Below are 19,716 nucleotides of genomic sequence, written 5' to 3' on the forward strand. Positions count from 1 at the left end.
AAAGCCTTTTATGTTATTCTGTGTTTATGTAATCAAAGCAATTAGGGATAGGAGCTTCAGGAATAAAGAGGTCTCTCTATCCATCATTTTACTCTCTCTAATTCATAGGGATTTAAGAGTTCTTTTTTGAAGGCTCAGCTGTATCTCTTTAAAACAGCACAGTCTAAGAAGCGCGTGAGATGCAGTTTATGCAGATAGCATTGGAGGGAAAGATTTACTTTTAATAGCAAGTAGTAACATATGTCCCTTTGGACATGGACACTTGCAAACAAGTCTGATACCAAGAATAAAAAAGCAAGATGGTACCAGTACATCAGACTCTGTGCTACAGTGGTTTTTTTAGCTTTTGTCATTTCTATTTTATTTTGCGGGAGAGGAGTTGGGGAATCTCAGATCATACGGGGAATTTTAGAAGTCTGTCACTCAACAATCATTTTATAAAGTCTAACTTCAAAATGCACTATGATTTATTACAAAAATATATTTTCTTCTGTTTGCCGACATGGTTGTTCCATTTTGTGATAAGTTAAACTAAGCAGTTAATTTGTTGCACTGCCTAGCTGCATGAATTCATCCAGTGTACATATGTACCTGTGCAGCATTACTTTGGGTTTTGTATTTGAATTTGCAGTATTGATTATTTTTGTATTTTACTTTGCCTCTGTTATTGGAACTGTAGTAAACATAATTTATACATATGATTTTACAACTGTTTTGCAACTGAAAAGTCTTCTTTAAATTGTAAAGTTTTATTGATGGATACTCATTAAAATGGTATAAGAATTATATTAACAATTGTTTTGTGTTTTGATGCTCTCTGTACATAAATATATGTCTATTTATCTGTTTAATGGTGCTTGTGTCTTGCAATTTTGGATACATTTTAGAATAAAGTTTCATTTTGCAAGAAATAGTTGTATTTTCAAAAGCTGTGTCAAAAAAACCCACCTTCTTTCCAGGAATAACGAGGGTTATGACAGAAATATTAACCTCCAAAATATTTACAGCTTCAGGCAGTAATACATTTGTTTCAAGAATATAGACATGTATAATCTATAAAGATGCACAGCTACATATTCTGGTCGATTTACTTTAACTGACATCTACATTTAAGACATTACCCAGAAGAACCATTTTGGAGGCATGTGCTACAGCTCCACTGGTAAGAAAAGTTTTGTAAACACCTTTTATACATGTTACAATGTCACAATTAAAACATGTAATTTTCCAAGGCACACTAAAAAGTCTCCAGTCTTACATCTGTTCAAATACCAAAGCCTTGGTAGAAGCCTAAAACACAATTCTAGATTACAGGCTTCTTCTTAATGTTGGGGAAAATGTGGTTCTAAATCAGAACTCTTTTGCTAGCCCCTTGTTCTTTAATAGTTCTTAGAATAAATTCTAATTTGGCTGAAATTCTGGTCTGGAGCAGTTATGTTGTTAGTGGAGCTGGTTGCTAGCTGTCTACCTGCTGTACATCTGAGTAGTACTTGCTAGCTCTAATAGCTTTACTTTACAGAATATTTGTCCACATCTAATACTGAATTCATCTTTTATTAATGAAGTGCCTTACCTCTTCTGGCACAATTTCTCTAAAGACATTGTGCTGTGTCTTGTACTTCACAGCACTCATGAGAGATGCTATTGTGCTGCACAAAGCTTTTAAAATCATGTTACTTCAGTTACAAATGCATGTTATCAGGAGATGAAAATCTAATATCCATCCTCTTTTTTCTTTATAAATGTATTTAAAACAATGCTGCACCTGTTTTTGTTGTTGTTTTCATCAGAAGCTTCAAGCCATTAAGTGAGAATCATTTATTGACACCAACTTTTTAAAATTGCATTAGGAAAGAACCAGTTCTGAAGGGAAGCCAATTTCTTAATCAGCTAACCAAACTTTTGAAGTTGAGCTCACCCTAATTCACCACCAGTTCTCATTTCAAAAGAACAATTTTACTGAAGACTGTAACTCAGTGACATAAGGGTTTGGATGTAGGGCATCTTCAACCTGCCTTTGACCGTTTGTGCCTCTCCCCACAACAGAGATCAACAAGAAATCTGCAGGCTCACCAAGATGCTTCCCAGAGCCTGCCTCAGCCACACAGTGTTGGTCCAGCCTCCTCCTTCTGCGTGGTGACATCCAGAGGTTCTGGTATAGGCTGCTGTGCCACATAGGCACTTTTCAACTGGGAAATCGTTAATTTGTGGACCAGAACTCCTGTGTTAACCTGGGCTAGTAACTTCCTTCTGACCTTCTACAAGTAAAAGTCCTTCTACACAGCCTAAGAGAAGTCTTCTGACCATTCACTCCAAGCATGTACTACTCTAGGTATTTCTGAAAGGTTTAGATGTGAGCAGAGTTAGATTTTATATTTACCTGTGATGCTAACAGCTTTGTTGCTCCTACTCGCACAGCAGACAACGGGTACATATGGGCCAAATACCTGAGCAGTGGGACTAGGCTGAAAGGAGGTGAAAGTTACCTGTGAGAGAAAAACACATAAGCGTAATCTTAGAGAAAGCCTAGGTAATAAGAGTGGCAAGATAAACTTGAAAACAAATTTACAGATTACTGGTGTAGGCAGGCAAAAGACAAGTTTTGTTGTTGTTTTTTTAAGTGAATGTTTAGTTCAGTTTAAAGACTCTCCCTTCTGAGATCCAGGATCCATGATGTGAGAAGCTGATACCTGACTTCTTCTCATCTGGACTGAGAAGATGAGGAAGGAAAAAGGTAGCAAGACTGAGCTATGCCACTGCCACTTTTGAGTCTGTTTCTTTCCTTCACAGAGGCCAGTCAAAAAGGGAAAGAAAATTCTGCACAAACTTTGTTTAGAGGCAACAGGATAGAAGTAAATTTAAGGAACAGTAAAGAGTGCTGATTTTCAGAGCCAGCATCCTCTGGAACGTATCTGGTGTGATGGTACAGCCATGCTGTTGCTTGCTAGAAGAGTATGTGACAAAGAAACAGAGATCTTGCTATAGTGTAATGATAGTAACAGACCATTTGGGAAGAAAATCCCTACTGCACTGAGAAACTCTATCTTGGCAAGGCAAGTTGGTTAAAATTCAGATTTTCCCTGCTGTTATGAGTTAAAGCTGGATCTTTAACGATGTTCAAATGAACATTCATGGTACAAGTTCATTTCTGTATGTTTTTAATAAACATGGGAAGTCTGTGGCTGGAGTAGTGGAGAAGGAGTCTTATCTAGATCATAAAAAGGAAAGGCTATAATGAAAGGCTACAGAAAACCAATGGTGAGGCTTACTGCTCTGTTGAAAACCATGCTGATTTACACCATCCAGGAAATAAATTAGCTTGGAGTCAAATGTAAGCTTTGCATTCCTTCCTTAAAGGCCATTTCCAGGCTGTCGGTGCCGCTACACCGAGACGCACGACGCCTGCACTGGCGGCAGCGCCAGCCCCGCCGCTGGCCAGCCCAGGCGGGAGCCCCTCCGCGCTGCCTCCGCGCCTGGCCGACGCTTCCGAGCTGCTGTGATACAGCAACCGCGGCCCAAACGCGGCAGCCAGGGCACTATTCAACCAAACGGTGAACTTCCCGACCAATTCAAAAGCACGTGCTGTACTTTTCCTCAGCAGTGCTTGTACTTCCCTAGTGCGTAGCAGCAGCAGCAGCGTCCCGTGGCGCTTGGACGAGCCCCGTGGAAAGCCTGCGGTTATCGCGACCGCGCGGCGCAGGTCACGGCCGCCGAGGTGGGTGTCAAAGCAGGCGCATCCGGGCCGACAGCGGTTCCCAGGCGGAGGCACCTCCCCGCCGGGTTCTCAAACGTCTGGGGAGCGGGAGCGTATCTCGCGCCCATCTGCCAGGCTGTCAAGGCTGTGACAATCCGAATAAGCAAGAGCTCCAGAAAGATCTGAGCTGCTTTATAAATATTTCAGTGGCAACACACATGCCAGAGCCCCGCGGCGGCCCCAGCAAGCGCTCCCCGCGGCGGGGCCGGCGCTGCGCCCTCCGCCGCCTCCCCCCGCGGCCCCGGCCCCGGCCCCGGCGCGCCCGCCGTTACACATTAGCCCGGGGCGTCGGGGCGGGCGCGGCGTGCCGGGCCGGGCAGAGGCCGCGCCGTGCCGCGCCGGGCCAGCGCTGCCTGCCGGCGCCCAGCGGAGCCGCCGCCGCCGGCTGGGGCATGGAGCGGCGCGGGGCGGCGGCGGGCGGCGGCGTGCAGATGTGCCAGACCGTCTTCCCGGGACACGCCAACCACCGCGGCGAGCTCAGCGCCGGGCAGCTCCTCAAGTGGATCGACGCCACCGCCTGCCTCGCAGGTACCGCGGCGGCGGCCCGCGGGGGGACCCGGCCCCGCTCGCGGCGCGGCGCGGCCTGGCCGCCATTTGCGCTGCGGCGGCGCGAGGCGCGCGGCCCCTCGAGGGGCTCCTCGCAGCCGCCGCCTCGCCTGCACTCCTTCTCTTCAAAATGGTGGCCCCCGGCCCAGCGCCTGCAGCTGCCCGGGGCAGGGCGTTACGCTTCGGCCCCGTCGGGCCGGGTCGCTGAGGCCGTTGCGCCCGGGAGAGGCTGGAGGAGGGCTCGCACCGGCTTGCAGGGCGCAGGCAGGAAAGGGAGCATGATAGTGCCCCTTTCCAGGGAAGAGGAAAGCTCGTGGTCTCGGAGAGGGAGGGTTGCGTCCCAGAGAGGACGGCGCGCTCAGGGTGAGCAGAAGGGTGATGGTAATGACGGTGAGAATTAAAAAAGAGAAGAGCCGAGGAGAAAAGGAAGGAAAATCGGAGGTACAGTAGCAGAAAGGAGAGAAAAGCACTAATTGAAGACTGACAACATGTGGAAAAACCAACCAGTATAGTGTGCTTTGCGTTTGGTATAATTCAGCTCTGAAAATTTCAGAAATTCCCGAGCTAACTTTCAGAAGTTCAAGCTACATGTAAAACACTAAGAAAAATCAAGATTCTGCTCTCTCTGTTGTCAATGAACTTCATTTCCAAGTACAGCTGCATATATTAGCAGTCCATAATAAGCCTTGTGGAGATTAGCAGATATATTTGGGGAACTCATGTCTGGATGGCATCTCCATATGATGCAGTGACCGTAGTATTCTCACTGTGTAGGTGTTTGCAGCACTCGGTGATTTGCAGCTTTATTTAATATACTCTTCCTATATAGAAGGAGTTAGGATCCTGGAGAACTGGTCCCACACAGTAACCTGTACATACGTGACTCCAGCACATAGCAGCTTTCAAGTAAAATCGCACACTTCTACAGATTTGTTTTAGCACAAAGGAATCATTTCTTCTAATGAATAGCGATTTCAGCCATATATTCACTCCTTAGCAGCACTTTTTACAGACCGAATCTGCTCTAATCGTGGCAGCCCATTAACTTGATTCCCTGCTCTGAAGTGGCAGAGCCCAGCTGTTACGGTTTGCCGTAGCTCCCTTGACTTCAATTAAGCTATGATCTTCATCAGCTGTGAATCTGCCACCATAGCTCACTTTCAGTCCACCTTTTGTAATCACCTTTGCTAAATTACTCTTAGGACAGCACCATTAATTCATGCCACAGGGTTAATCCTGTCACACACTAAGGATATTTTAACATCTTCCCTAGCTTTGCTTTTGGTATCACAGCAAACTCCAAAAGCTAGGCAGGGATTTGTTTGGCTTTAGCACCTTTCCCCCACACTAGCACCAGCTGGTGCAGTTGCAGGGGCCTGGGCTTTGCACCTCCCTCATTTCATATCCTGCTGCTTCAGACATGATCCCCCTCCTGGCTGCTTGCTCCACTTTCGAGGCTATTTATGATCTATCACCTTCCTACTCATCATCTTGTATTACCTGTCAAAGCAGTGATTCCAGTCTCTTAGTGGTTAGTGACCCCTTCCCTTCATCACGGTTTGTTGTGTTTCCGAGACATGCCTGCCTGCGTTTGCCCCTCATACTTTAAAAGGGAGCTCCTTGGATTTCAATAGAACTCATGCGCCTTTCTCCTTCTAATTCCTCTCAATGCTTACAAAAAATATTGTTGAGCTGCTTTGGTTTGTGAACTCCTGCCTCCTGGGCAGATTGGTTTGGTCCACGTTTCCTTGTACTCCTCTTTTTTAACCTGTCCCACTCAGGAAATGTTTCTGGAGTAGGAGGTTCCCAGTGTTTATACATCTCTTGTTGTGGTGGGGATTTGGCCCATGACTTGGAACTCTAGGTGCTATGGTCATATAAATAATAAATCACAATAACTTGATGTAAAAAGATAACTACTGGAATATTAAATATTAACAGTAAAGGAGACGTTTACCTTTTCAAAATTAACTTTCCTAATTAAAGCAAATAAGATGTGCTATTTTTCACAATCAAATGTATCCTAGGGAGTTAAAGAGTGTAGTACAAACTTTGGTACAAATATTTTACAATTTTTACAATCAGTAAATTTTTAATTTTTAAAATCTTGTTAGTGTGTGTATATATATTTTTTTATTACATTTAATCCCTGCCTTTTTATTACAACACTGAGGGCATGTACTCTTCTGCTTTCTACTGCTGTGACAACCCTAGCAAGCCAGTAGATCTTACTCCTTGGAAAATAATTCCTGTGTCTGAGAATCCTTAAGTGACATAAAGCTTTCACATTGGTTTAATGTAGTCACTATTCACAGCATACAGGTATGAGGGGGTTACAGAGATTTCTGTGACTCTTTTTGTCCTGCACCATACTTGCTTTCTCTCTCTTACCAATTGTTCATTTTAGAGAAAGATCTTAAATAGTCAGAGCTTTTAAAACTCAGTAGAATCATTATGATCATCTCATCTCATATATTACCCTTATTTCCTATTTATGTTCATTTTTAGAGAAAGACCTTAAATATTCAGAGCTTTTAAAACTCAATAGAGTCATGATCATCTGATAGCATTAAGATATTACTCTTATTTCATGGTAAATATTGACTTTAATCTTATTTAGCTCTTTTTTAAAGGGTCCACTATGGACTTGCACTGGGGCGATCAAAAGAAGAATTGGAACCTGCTGTGTTTTGTCTCTGTCTCTCATGCACAATTATACAGATGAATAGCTTGCTGCAAGCACAACATAGTAATTCTGTGTCTATGTGTCTCTTTTGAAGCTGAGAAACATGCTGGTGTGTCTTGTGTGACGGCATCTATGGATGACATACAGTTTGAAGAGACTGCCAGGTACAAAACCAGCTAGTAATACTCAAATGTTTTCTTTTTGGAGATTCTTATTTGGCAGAGAGAAACTGAGGCTTTATAAAATCTAAGATAATGGGCCAATGACCTCCTCAGAGTCTTAGGACTAAGTCTCATAATTGGTCTTGTGTATTGGTGATAGCTTGACCCCCCTAGAAAACAGATCAATTTCACAAGTCTAAAATAAACTGTAGTTGCTTTGACCCAGCAAACTAGATGCCAGGTGAGAAACTGATGGCCTAATGATCTTTGGCCCTAGTTAAAGTGAATGCTATGGTTCATTACTTATCTCTGTTAAATAAGGAATACAAACCGGCAACAGTTATCGTATGAATTCTTTATCACTGCAAGTGCTCTTTCAGTTTATTTCTAACCATATCATTCTTTCAGCTCTTAAAAAAGTTCATATAACAAAATAGAAATGTTTTGCATTTGTGAACATTGACTATTTAGTGAATCTGCAAGATAATACAGGACCTTAAAAGCTTAAACTTTTGTTTTAACTGTTTTTCATGATTTCCTGAGGGATATAAGACACTCTGGAAGGAAATGGCGTGTTTTAATCTGAATGTTATCTTAACAGAAACTGGAAACCATTACCTTGTAGTTAATGCTGAGTTTAAGTGTTTATTTAAAAGCCATGGTTTGCTGGCATTTAAGTAAAGCTACGCATAATAAGTTTGTTATGTTACAGAACCTGGTTTGCTGCCCCAGTGGGACACAAGCAAAAGAGGAAAAGATGTCTGACAAATTTTCTCCCCCCTCCCCCCCACCTTACAAACTGGAAATGAGTGAATGTTTAGATGACTGCATAGATGGGATGGACCTGGTTTCACAGAGAGGGGAAACATGTCAGAATTGTGAACCAAGCAACATTGGCTGTGAGGTGCAGAAGTGATGTCAATTTAAAACTGTTTGCAATACATGAGTGTAAAATAAGTGTGCTCACACTTCTGAACAGCAGGATTGTTAGACTGGTGGCCACTGAAATGAGAACTGGGACCAATAAGAAAAGTAAGTGAACATGGTCACGCTGAATCTAGAAATCACAAGAAGTTCTTAGTTTCAAAAAACTCAAAATGAGTTTTGAAGTTTTATTGTGACTATAGTTGTTCTGCATTTTTAATTTTGTCCTTAGGAAAAAATCCTCTCTGTGAAAACTGTAATCACAGGGTCCTACAAATGAAATCAGAGTAATGCTTGTCTTTCAGGCATAAGACCTCAGTAACTTCAGAGCAATTTACTCTCTTGTTTGAGGGCAGAACTGAGCATCTAAAATGTAATGAAAATACTTTTTCATCTAAATCTGTTTCTAAATATGTCTCTAGTTCTACTTTCACTTCTGGTGCCAATGTTTCATTATTAACAAGAAGTTAGGGTACAAGATATAACTATGAAGAGTTTTTAGTAATTATTTTTCAGCCTCAGGTCAGCTTTAACATCCTGTTTGTAACTTACTGCATAATTTCCTAAACTTTGCCAAATCTTGTTGATTATACAAACATCTTGCATAAATAACAGAGAGCTCTTATATCTCATTATAGTACATAAGAAAGTACATAAGAAAGATGTTTTGTAAGTTACCTGCTGTAAGGTTTCATTCTCCTACCTCAGGTTACTGTAAGTTTTATTATTAACTGCTTGGATTAACTATTTGGTACTTTTCAGTTGAAAAAGATTTTTTTCAAGTATCTTTCCAGTTGACATGGAAAACAGAAGTTCCCCCAATACCACTAGATATTCCCACTGAAATTCCCACAATACCGCTATATATTGCAAAACTCAGTTTTATGCCATGATAACAAATAAATCCCTTTTCCTTGTCTTAATGTGCAACAGTTCTGTGGTAGTAAGAACATTATCTGATTTTAAAATACATTTATATGAATTTTGTCAGTGCTCCATATGTAAGTCATATTCAGTTTGTCCTTCTGCCAGTTACAAATGGAAGTGCCACGTTCTGTGACTCCTGTCCTTAAATATCTATTTAAATGCCCAGGCTGATTGGCTTCCTTGGCTTAAATCAGTTTGTTCAAAGTCAGAATACATGACAGAATGTAAAACATTTCATTTTGAAATAGCTCCCAAAAGTATCTGAAAAGACATTTCCCTGTCATTTTGTCTTACAGTCTCAGTTCTGACATCTTTATTTTCTGCTATGGCCAAGAACCCCATAGGACTGTACTTTATACAGTGAAATGGGAATCTAGCTGCATAGGCTGTAGGGAGTCTAATTAATCTGAAGTTCAAAGCCACCTTATTGCGGGACTGACTTCTTGGAGTGAAATCGCGTCCAGCCCCTTTCTGATGTTCTCAGCCTGTAGTTTCCTGAACCTCTTGGACAGACCTGGGCTTACCTCTGTCAACCTCTTTTGTGCAGCGCTCTCACAAAGAGGAAGAGCAGTCACCAGGGAAGTGTCATGGAGAAAGGCCAAATAGACGATCTTTGTATGGAAGAATAGTGGCCTGCCAGTCAGCCTGAGGTAGAGCCCTTTGCGGTCCCAGCTGTGGAGGGGACCTCATGAATAGTCTGGCATCACCGTGTATTTGACAGATTGGTCATGACGTCCTCTGCAAACATCCATAGGGACTCAGAATTCTCTCTCTTTTAAGGAAAGCCTCGCGCTCTGCTATCAGTGTGTCTTGTTCAATCATGGAATTTATCTACTGAATATGATTCTGTCTTTCTTCACCCAGTATTTGTCATTACCTGTACTGTGGTGCTAACTGTAATTCCCTTGGGAGTTGAGTGGCAGATACAGAATCTTCAGGGATGTTTCAGGGTACTTGTTGAGTTCTGTTTCTAATTTTTCTAAGGGCTTTTTTAAAGGACCATAGCTTTAATTTCTTTTCCAAGCCTGAAAATAAACGTTGCATTGTTGTTCTGAGCACCCTCTCCTTTCTGCACATGGGCTGGTGGTTCCCTTAGCTGCGTATCTTAGAATTATTATGTTAATGCTCATGGTTTTTCTTTGCAATCAGTGGTGGAGAAACTCCTCATGAATATGTTCTTCAAAAGGCAGTGAGGACTGTGTATCTGCAGATGGTCATTAATCTTTCCTCTAACCAATTTTTTTTACTGCTGTCTACTCAAAGGCTTCCGCTTGCATTTCTGAGTGAGAACAAGAAAGGAAAAGTTTCTGTGTGTTTGATAGTAACTATTTGAGATTCTGGCCATCAGAGGAGCAATTTAAGAAAAGCGCTACCTTAAACATAAAAATCATATTCATTAAATTAAAAAAAAAATAATAAAGAGAACAGTTTTAGAAACTGGGGTCATACAGTGCCAAATCCTCAGCTGCTGTAAATTTGTCCATTTCATAGATATTCAAGTAGTTTGAATTATATTTTATTGTTGTGGATATAGCTTGCTGCACTTTGCCTGCTTTGGGACTGATCCTTAGCACTCTAAGTCAGTAGCTGAAGTCAGTGGCCTGATGCCCAGTTATTTGGGCTGTGGTTCTGACTTACCATGCCCATCATGTCCTTTTATTGTTCCAGTTAATAAGCCTACCTTAGGGGAGCTGCCTTCTTCCCACCTTTTTAGCATTGCTTTGTGTTAGGTTATTTGCAAGGTCTAGAGTTTTGAAAACATGGGTAACTCTTGTTATCAGCACATAGTGTGCATTTTGGAAATTCAGGAGGAAAGAGACAAAGAATTTTCTCAGCCATTTAATTCTATGTAGGTTAATATATGTAATTCTACATAGGTATTCTGTGTAGGTAAGTGGGAAAGCCAGTAGCTGTTGTTCAGAACTGTGCTACTATTAGGACAGAATGGGCATGCTGCAACCCTGTTTGCGGCCAAAACTTGGAAAATAAACTTCTTCTCAGCTTTCAAAGAGGTCAAAGAGCAACTTTTGTTCTGGCGATACTTCCTACTGTGTATGCATCTGTACACTAGAGAAGACATGCGGAGTGTATCTTGTGCAGTCTTGCAACTAGATGCGCTCAGTGTTTTGGTGTAACTCATGGCAAGATGGGTCTGAGCAAAAGCAAAGTCTAGACCAAAATTTCTTGGGGGACCTAGGGCCTGTAGCATATCTGATGTCATACAGCTCGCAGCAAGGTGAAGGAATGCTACTATTAAGCTTACGCAGTTTTTCAAATAATCTCTAGTCTTTACCGAGCATCGGTGAAGCCTGCCCTGTGAAGAACTGTGCTAAACCTTTTTCAGTGCATTTTCAGTAGAATAGGGCAGACACAAACTGATCACAGCTAATGAGATTCTCTCCCAGAGAGCGCGCTTTTCTTACAAATACCTTGAGAGCCAGGTCCAAACCCTTATTAAGCTGTGTGATTACATACCATAAGAAGATGTTACTCTTCTTAACAGGGTTGGACAAATTATTACCATCAAAGCAAAAGTGAACAGAGCATTCAGTACCAGCATGGAGGTAAGAGATCATCACTCTTATTCCTAACAATGTTTAAAGAATAGAGGAGGAAGGTGGGAAGGGAACAATGCAACGATGCTCTAGTGCTTATTAATTTCAGAAGGAGCTTTGTGCAGATATCTAAACAATATTACCCCCTAATGAAACTCTGGTTTCGTTTTATGTTTGCATACTATCTGTTAGATAATCTGTGTCAGAATGGTAACTGGACCCTGAAGACTTAACATCTTTAGCAGGTATAGTATATAGGATGAGATAGTTGGTGTTGGTCAGTCCAAAGCTATTGACCAGTGTTTGAGCAGTGTTTGGAGCAGAGCCCAGAGTCCACTGAATAGGTGGTGTTCTAAGGATTTTTGAAACTTCTGATAGAAAGGTATTTATCTCAGGTGTGTACGTGTTCTCACTGCTTATATTGTAACAGACATGGCAATGCATTGCCCAATCACTTACTTGAAATCAGAATTGAACCATAAGGGGTCTTTCTCCACTTTGCATCCATCTCCAGTTTCCATAAGTATTAATGGGAGTGATGTGAGCATGTCTCCAGGAGATTGTATTCCAAAAGATTCTAAAAATTAAAAAAAGAGAAGCTCTGATTCCTGTCAGGACTGTTTTACAGGAGACAATATAGTTACGTTCAGGTGTTTCATTGTGCTTTATAGGCATATCCAGATTTTTTGCTCATGCAAGTCTTAAAGATTCAGATGGGGAATCCAAATGGCATCCATAAAACCAAATCTAAGTGTGTGTCCTGTTTTATATTTTACCTTACAAGTAAAACTAAACATCAACCTACACCTGTTGTACTAATGAGCTTTTCAGGGCTCAAAGGATCTTGTGATGTTCCAAAATGTTCGGGGATATATTGGTGATAGCAGAGCAGTCTTGTCTTTTTTTTTTCTTTTTTTTTCCCTCCTTTTTTTTTTAGGTATTAGAGACAAGCCATGATTAATTTGATAAACACTGCATTGCTTTCTCTCAACTCAGCCAACAATGTTGTAATATTTTTTCTTTTTGTCCCCTTCTCCCACTACCTCCTTCCTTATAGGTTGGCATCAAGGTTACGGTACAGGATACTTTGGCTAATATAGAAAAACTTGTGAGTGTGGCATATGCAACATATGTAGCCAAACCAGTTGGTGCTGGAAAGGTATTATTTCTGTTTTGTTTTATGCTTAAAGTTACTGGGACTGCGTTTCTGTGAAATAAGCCAACTTTTCTGATTGTGAAACACAAGAAAATGTTGATATCTCTTTTTTTTCAGATCAATAATAGAAAAACAGTATGAAGTCCAGACTATAGAGAATTGTTTTTTGTTTTTTTTTCCAATTTCTGATCTGAAATTGTTAAGCTTTTTTATTGTTTGCGCTTTCTCCTGCACATTTACTAGCAATAGAATTGGTGTCTTTATAGGGATTGTAATGTTGACAAAGGCAGGGCAACAGCACTGGAAGAGAGATTCCTGTGAGTCTGCAAGACCTCTTTTCCAAAACTGATCTACCCACATGTTGAAAGCTGCTGGGGTTTTTTTGTTTATTTGTTTTAATCCTTCACTCTCCCTTTTGAGGCGGCTGTTCCAAGGCATCGCTATTCAGATAGGAAATGTTATTTTTAAGCTAGCTTCCAATCTAAATTAATTCATTGCCATTTATGTTGATTAGTTTTCATGCTGATGTTGTTTTTTCTCCTTAGCGTTTGCCTCCCTGGAGGTGTTTGTAGAAAGCAGTCATAGTATTGTTTGGCCTTCATATTGCTGTGCCAAATAGGCCCAGTTCTTTTAAAGTTTTCTTATGAGAAAGGCCATATATTCCTCAGATCCTCTTAATAAACTCCCTTTGTATCTAGCACTCTACTTTCTTGAACATGAGTGACTAGAATCGTATATCACGTCTCACTTTCCTGTCTCGTTTTACGTGTGATGAAAGCACATCTGCCCTTTTAACATCCACTGCAGATTGGCAGACAACAACCATCCCATGAGCAATTAATATATTCAACCATTTCTGCTTTCTCTTCTGCAATGATGTATTACAGTTTGCAGAAGAAACAGATCAGAACATTTTTTCTAAAACTAAAGCACAGTCTGTTTGTGACAAGGTAGTGGCTAAATTGGTTAACCTGAGAGCACTAAAATACTATGAAGTAAGAATTATTTATTACTGGTTTGACATTGTATCCATGACATTGCCCATTTACCTTTTGTCCAGATTTCCAGGGAGGTTATTTCAGTATTACATTGTTGACAGTTAACTAAGGCTTAAAACAGACACGCCCAAAGGAAATTTGAGACCAGTTCAAAATCCATGGGAAATTAAAATCTTGGAGAAATTAACACTTTTTTCAAACCCACTTTTCTGAATGAATATCACCAACATTGTGCACAGAGCAACAGTGTACTTTCACCATCTTTTAGCTGAGCCGGCTGGAAAAAGCTAGGAAGCTCATGAGCAGGGGCAGAGATGGGGCAAAGAAACTGAAAGAGGTTTTGCGTGAAGACTCAAAGGCTGAGATATGATCGCAGCACCGCTGCAGGACACAAAAGGTTGGGTTTTGTGTGTGTTGCAGTTCTTGTGCTATATTGCAAAGTTCTGAGAGAAGACCTCACAGATAAATCACAAAAGTGGCTGTTCACTGGCCCCTCTGCAGTATTTATCTAAATATAATACTTTTCAGAATCCAGTGTGGGATTCGATTCAGTTTGGCCCTGAACTGACATGCCTGGGAATTTGCACTTAAGAAGCAGAAGACCTTATCCTGGCAAAAGAAAAATGTGCATCTGGGCATTTAGGGCATAAGTCTGTAATGTCAGAAGTTGCACCAGCTACTGCATGTTTGTGCATCCCCCAACCCCCACCTCAGAAAACCAACATTCCTTTGAAAATAAGTCCTCAGACAGTCAGGGATAGATGCAATAGGCTGTGTGGATATGGAGTGAATTATAAGAGTGAGAGGGAGTAGGCTGTTTGTGTAGTGAGTGAGAGTGGGCTCTGGGGTACACTTCCCCACACACTGCACCACTGCTCAGTATGGCTGGATTTCTTTTGCTGATGTGAAAATTTTATGCTCCCACCTTTCAAATTAAGGTTTATTTCCCTTCTTTTTTTTTTTCCTTAAATGAGAACTGTTTTAAACAGTGTGTGCTTTCATGCATCTGTGCTTCAAAGTAAAAGCACTTTGTCTTTGAGTTTTAACAAATAATCATGTTACAAAACTGGAAAGGGGAAAAAAGATAATGCAGAATCTCTTGAACTTTAACTCTGCCATTATCGGTATTAACAGAACTCAACATCTTGGACAGTTGATAGCAAAGGATTGTAGAAAATGCTAGTGCAAATACTCTTTTATTCAAATTGTATCTGAAGAGCCATTTTGAGTTCAGAGTGCACCTTGTTATGATTATGCAATTAAGATGGTTTCTTCTTTTTTCTTTTTTTTATTTGCATAGATTGAATTGAAACCTGTAAAACTTCTGTCTAGACAAGACCACCTGGAACATAGCCTGGCTACTGAGAGAAGAAGAATCCGACTGGACTATGAACAAGTCTTTCAGAACCTAATGCAGGAGAGTGATAAAGAAGATGGTTACTGTGGTCAGTATAGAACATGCAACAAATAATAGTTTATGGGTAGCTAAAAGGGAGGAAAAAAGCGGTCAAACCACCTGAAGAGTATGGCTCCTTGAGGTAGTAGTCTCAGGTGGGAAGGGGTGTGCTAGGTTTGTGAGGATGTGTAAGACAATTATTCTAATACAGTAGTATTTCTTCCTATTTCAGAAATTCCAGATTTAAAATGCAGGATTGAAGGCAAAACACGCATTAAATGTGAAATACAGATCTTCATATAGGTTATATGTATAGCATTTAACAGTTCAAGCAGAATCTTGCAATACAAAAATGAAGTCCAATAACATTAGTTGTAATGTAGGTAGAAGGATAAAATCCAGGATAAATAGAAAGGGTTTATGACTGTTTCTTTGCAAGAAAACATTGAGAACTACTTTCATGCCATGAGATCATTCTCAGCAAGCAGGAGAAACTCAATTACATGGTGATCAAAACAGGCAGAAAAAACTTAAAACCTCCTCAGGACCAAATTAGAAAAGTTGAGGAGAAACATGTTTGTCTTTATTTCTGATGGTAATCTCTGTTCTTAAAAACAATTGTACTTAAAGTTGTTGTGCTCCTCTACAAAAAAAATTCTTCACAAATGTTTAAGAAATCTGATATTTGCAGTATCTGAGGCATAACTCTGTATAAACAACAGACATTATATGTTTTTACTGAGGAAAGATAAAACCTGTTGTAAATATAAATTCTAGTTTTAACAATTTAATAAGATTGTGTAGAACAGAAGAGACTGCTGCAAGAAAGCAAGTATTTGTCCTCATGGTAGCTGTCTCACAGGAAATGGCTTAATACCATCAAAGTCAAATCAGAGACTGATGATTTTGGTTTTCGCTGCCTTGCCTGGAAATTTCTTGGAAGGATCCTGCTATCGCTAACACTAATTCCTGGAGGACACAGAACAAGCAAAATAGGAGAAGGAGAGAGAGGAAAATACTATAGAGGCTTTCAGGTAGCAAATATGTATAAATCACATCAATAAAGTGAAGTTTGTCTTTCGAGTCCATGTTATGCAACAATTTGAATAGGTCTAAAGTGCAAGTGAGTCAGATGTGTCCACACACACACAGACACACACACACAGACTCCTAAGGTTAGTTAGGGCAAAAATCAAAAGTACATTTCAGGTCAAGTAGCACGTAGCACAGGTGGGCACTTTTTAAGTGATTGATACCATCTCATGCTTGAACCTATTGTAGCAAAAAATGTAACTGAAAAAAGAAAGGTTGCAGTGAGAATGTATGGCTAAGCATTCGAAAGTGGAATCAGAATAGTTCAGATAATGGAACATGGTTACTAATTTAGGTCAATATTTATCTCTTTAGCGTGTGTGCGTGTTCTATATTGTCTCTAATAATCACAAGATTTGTAAGTAGCAGGTTATAAAACAATCGTCATACTCTAACCTTAATTAGACACATTAGCAGAGGTGCAGGTCATACATGGGGGTCAAAGTCTATGAAAGGCATTTGAATAAAGATAAAGAGTAAACTGCTCTAACAACGTCCATTACAGGTCATGCTGGCAGCCATGAATAATCACAAATGCATGCTGAGATGGGTGGCCTGCCTTTGTTCTCAGCTAGCTGAGTTTCAGTTACTGCTTCTGACACAGCTTGTCTAAGGACAGGGGGATGGCTAGGAAGGATCACCATGCTGTGATATACCCAGGCGTGGTCCATACCCACCTCTTCTTGGAAGAACAGAGCAAATTTTCAGCTTCTTGCTGCCCTTGGAAAGGACAGAGGCATGCCATGTCTTTCTTTTTAAGTATTTTTCTTTTCATCATGCCTGATGGAAATGGTACCCTTCAGTAATGGGGAATTGCTGTTTTCTTCTTGGCTATGTGGCTTACCAGCTGATCTGAAATAAACCATTAATACATTGCTGCCATATTTCAGATACTCTTAAAGAAGAAGATGCAGTTTCAACTGACCTTACTCATGTGCAGAGTATTGAGCTTGTCTTGCCTCCTCATGCAAACCATCATGAAAATGCTTTTGGTGGTCAGATCATGGCTTGGATGGAGACAGTGGCTAGTATTTCAGCAAGGTACTTCTCTGTGTCGTAGTCTTTGTATATGGTTCTGAGTGGATGTGTACCTCGATTTTAATGTTAAGGGCTTCACCAGGATTTATTTTAAATTAACAATATAGACCCAAATCTTTGTGACTTCTCTTCCTCCTAAGATTGCAAGTCTTTCCCCTATTTATTTGGTACATTTCCTATGGCATCCATTCCTATGGCACCCCTGCCAGTGTGGGGGGTGAAATACTGTTTTCTCCGTGTTACACGTGGTGGCCCTGTGGCAAAAGAGGCTACATTATTTGCCTGAGACTCCCTGCAGACAGTCATCATCAAAAATAGGAATGGAAGCCAGGCATCCTCATGGTTGGTACAGTGTTTTAAAATCAGAAGTAATCTTCAAGTCAAGATAAAACTGATATGGACCCTATATTAATTGATACCTAAAAATGGATATGAATGAATTCTAAATAATATTCTGCAGATCCTTACGGCAGAGGTAAGAATAAGTCATGGAGAAAGAATCTGAAGAAACAGGTTCTGTTCTGCTGGTGCTGACACAGAATGGGTGTATAACCTTGGGGAAGTCATGTAACCTCTCAGTCCCTCAGAGTCCCGCATTCTGTGGGTTGTAATGTTTTTAGCAATTTAAAGGGCTTTGACATCTTCAGGTGAAAAGTGCAAAATATTTTTGCGACACTTTCTAGCATTGCTAGTCATTATAGCTGAGGCATATAATCATTTAATTTCTTTCTCTGAAATCGAACAGTTGCTTTTCTCCCTCCTTGCTCTTGGGCTCTGTAGAAAGCTTCTTTATAAGCAAGACTTGAGTTTCAATTTGACTTCTCCTTGCATACCAAGTGACCTAATTCACTGCAGGGATTTTAGACATGTTTTCATTTTTTAACTTTAATAATTAAATGACTTTCCCATTCATTATTCATGTAGTTTTGATTTGTAGCTAGTAGTTGTACTGATAACAACACAGATTTTCTGTAGTGGTTGGATAAACAGCTCTTGTTATTAACAATAGAATGCACTGACCACTGACGCCAGTGTGTAATTTCACTGACTTCAAAGGGATTGTTTCTGATTTGGGCCATAATCTGATCCATAATAATTACCTGTTTTCATTTGATAAATTTGACCTAGTGAGAGTCACTTTTAGGTTTAAAAACAGAAAGGAAACATCACAAACCAGATAGTGAAAATATTTTCTTTGGAACTATGAATGTCAAACATGATTTGTCATGTTGAAAATATCAGGAATAATAGCTGATGGCATGGGCTGGATGAAAACAGATTCTGTATTTTAGGCTTGAGAAATAGCTAGTTTCACTACAAACCTTTTTTGAAGCCACTCACAATTAGGTCTGACCTTTGAAGGTGCCAATTAGGAGTTGCTATGGCCACAGATTCTGATGAAGAATGGTGGAGGAGGGGTAATTCTTGAAAGATATATTTCTAAGAGTATTTTAAAGGTTATTTTCCCACCCCCCCCACCCCCCCCACACTTTTTAAGCTGGACGGTAGTTGAACATCTTACAGATAGCAGTAAAGCCATTCGAATATCTATTTGAACTGGATCTGCCCTTTCTTGATGTTTTACACTTCCAGTAAAAGTATTCAGAGCTTAGTTTTCCAGGAAAAAATGTGCTTAATGTTTAGGCTAAACTTCCCTTTTGTTCCTCTCTTATTTTCAATCGTATTGTGTTTGCATCTTTATCGTGAATGTTGTAAATGAGGTCAACATTTAGCATTTTAAATAAGAAGAGCAAATTATTCTTAATGAAATTACAAAGTCGTTTGAATGTATTAGTCTATTAAAAAGATGTACCAGTCAATTAATTAACAACAGATAATTGTGCACATTTAACAATACCGGTACATTAGTTTACAGAATGCAATTGAGTTAGAAGCTAAGAACACCACAAAACTGTATTTTCAAGTTTAAAAAGTGCACAATGAAAATCTTTTCAGATGTGCATATGCGATTCTTAGACTTTTGCTCACATGCATGAAGATAAGACGTAATTTTTCAAAGACTAAAAATAATGTGATGCATATGTGATGCATAGAGATCCCAATTAAGAGTGTGGCTTTAATTACACTTAAGTTGTGCCCACTCCAAAGAGTTTGCAAACTAGATCCCAATTCCACAAACTCTTAAGCTGTACCTACACTGCAGATATTTTCTGTCAGGGCTATAAAGGTCAGAGAAGTGGTGAGTCAGTGGAATTCCCTAGTGTAGATGCCGTAACATTGCAGAATTATTCTTTTAGCGGTGTAGTTGGGTTTGATCAGGTGTGCGTCTGTTTTCTTCTACTGCGCTGCTCCAAAGAGCAGCTTTGCTAGTACAGTCTTGGAAAGGGCACTCTCCTGGCAGAAGAAATCATTTGTACTAGTCCAGCAAAGTCTTGACAGAGTAGCTACAGCCTATATCACAGGCAATTCAAAGAGATCCAGTAGGATAACTGCTGAACCTGACTGCATGTGATTGAATGCCG

The 19,716-nt window shown here is 40.3% G+C and overlaps 2 protein-coding genes across 4 annotated transcripts in view; one reads left to right on the plus strand and one right to left on the minus strand.

Moving 5' to 3' along the window:
• Positions 1 to 4,146: 4,146 nt before the first annotated feature.
• The window catches only part of ACOT12 (acyl-CoA thioesterase 12), a 34,634-nt gene continuing 19,064 nt past the window's right edge, over positions 4,147 to 19,716 (plus strand). For 2 of the 3 annotated variants that reach the window (XM_067316630.1, XM_067316631.1), the window contains exons 1-6: positions 4,147 to 4,282; positions 7,081 to 7,150; positions 11,502 to 11,562; positions 12,611 to 12,712; positions 15,008 to 15,152; positions 17,086 to 17,236. In XM_067316630.1, coding sequence (XP_067172731.1) covers positions 4,147 to 4,282; positions 7,081 to 7,150; positions 11,502 to 11,562; positions 12,611 to 12,712; positions 15,008 to 15,152; positions 17,086 to 17,236 — 665 coding nt within the window. Of the gene's footprint in view, positions 4,283 to 7,080; positions 7,151 to 8,079; positions 8,180 to 11,501; positions 11,563 to 12,610; positions 12,713 to 15,007; positions 15,153 to 17,085; positions 17,237 to 19,716 lie in introns of those variants that run through there. The other variant, XM_067316632.1, reaches the window with a different exon arrangement.
• Positions 15,055 to 19,716, minus strand: part of ZCCHC9 (zinc finger CCHC-type containing 9) — a 36,565-nt gene continuing 31,903 nt past the window's right edge. The window contains exon 5 of the mRNA XM_067316636.1: positions 15,055 to 15,115. Within this exon, the coding sequence (XP_067172737.1) occupies positions 15,066 to 15,115 (50 nt within the window). The 3' untranslated portion in view covers positions 15,055 to 15,065. The remainder of the gene's footprint in view (positions 15,116 to 19,716) is intronic.

The sequence above is a fragment of the Apteryx mantelli genome, chromosome Z (genome assembly GCF_036417845.1).
Source record: "Apteryx mantelli isolate bAptMan1 chromosome Z, bAptMan1.hap1, whole genome shotgun sequence".
In the NCBI taxonomy this organism is placed as follows: domain Eukaryota; kingdom Metazoa; phylum Chordata; class Aves; order Apterygiformes; family Apterygidae; genus Apteryx; species Apteryx mantelli.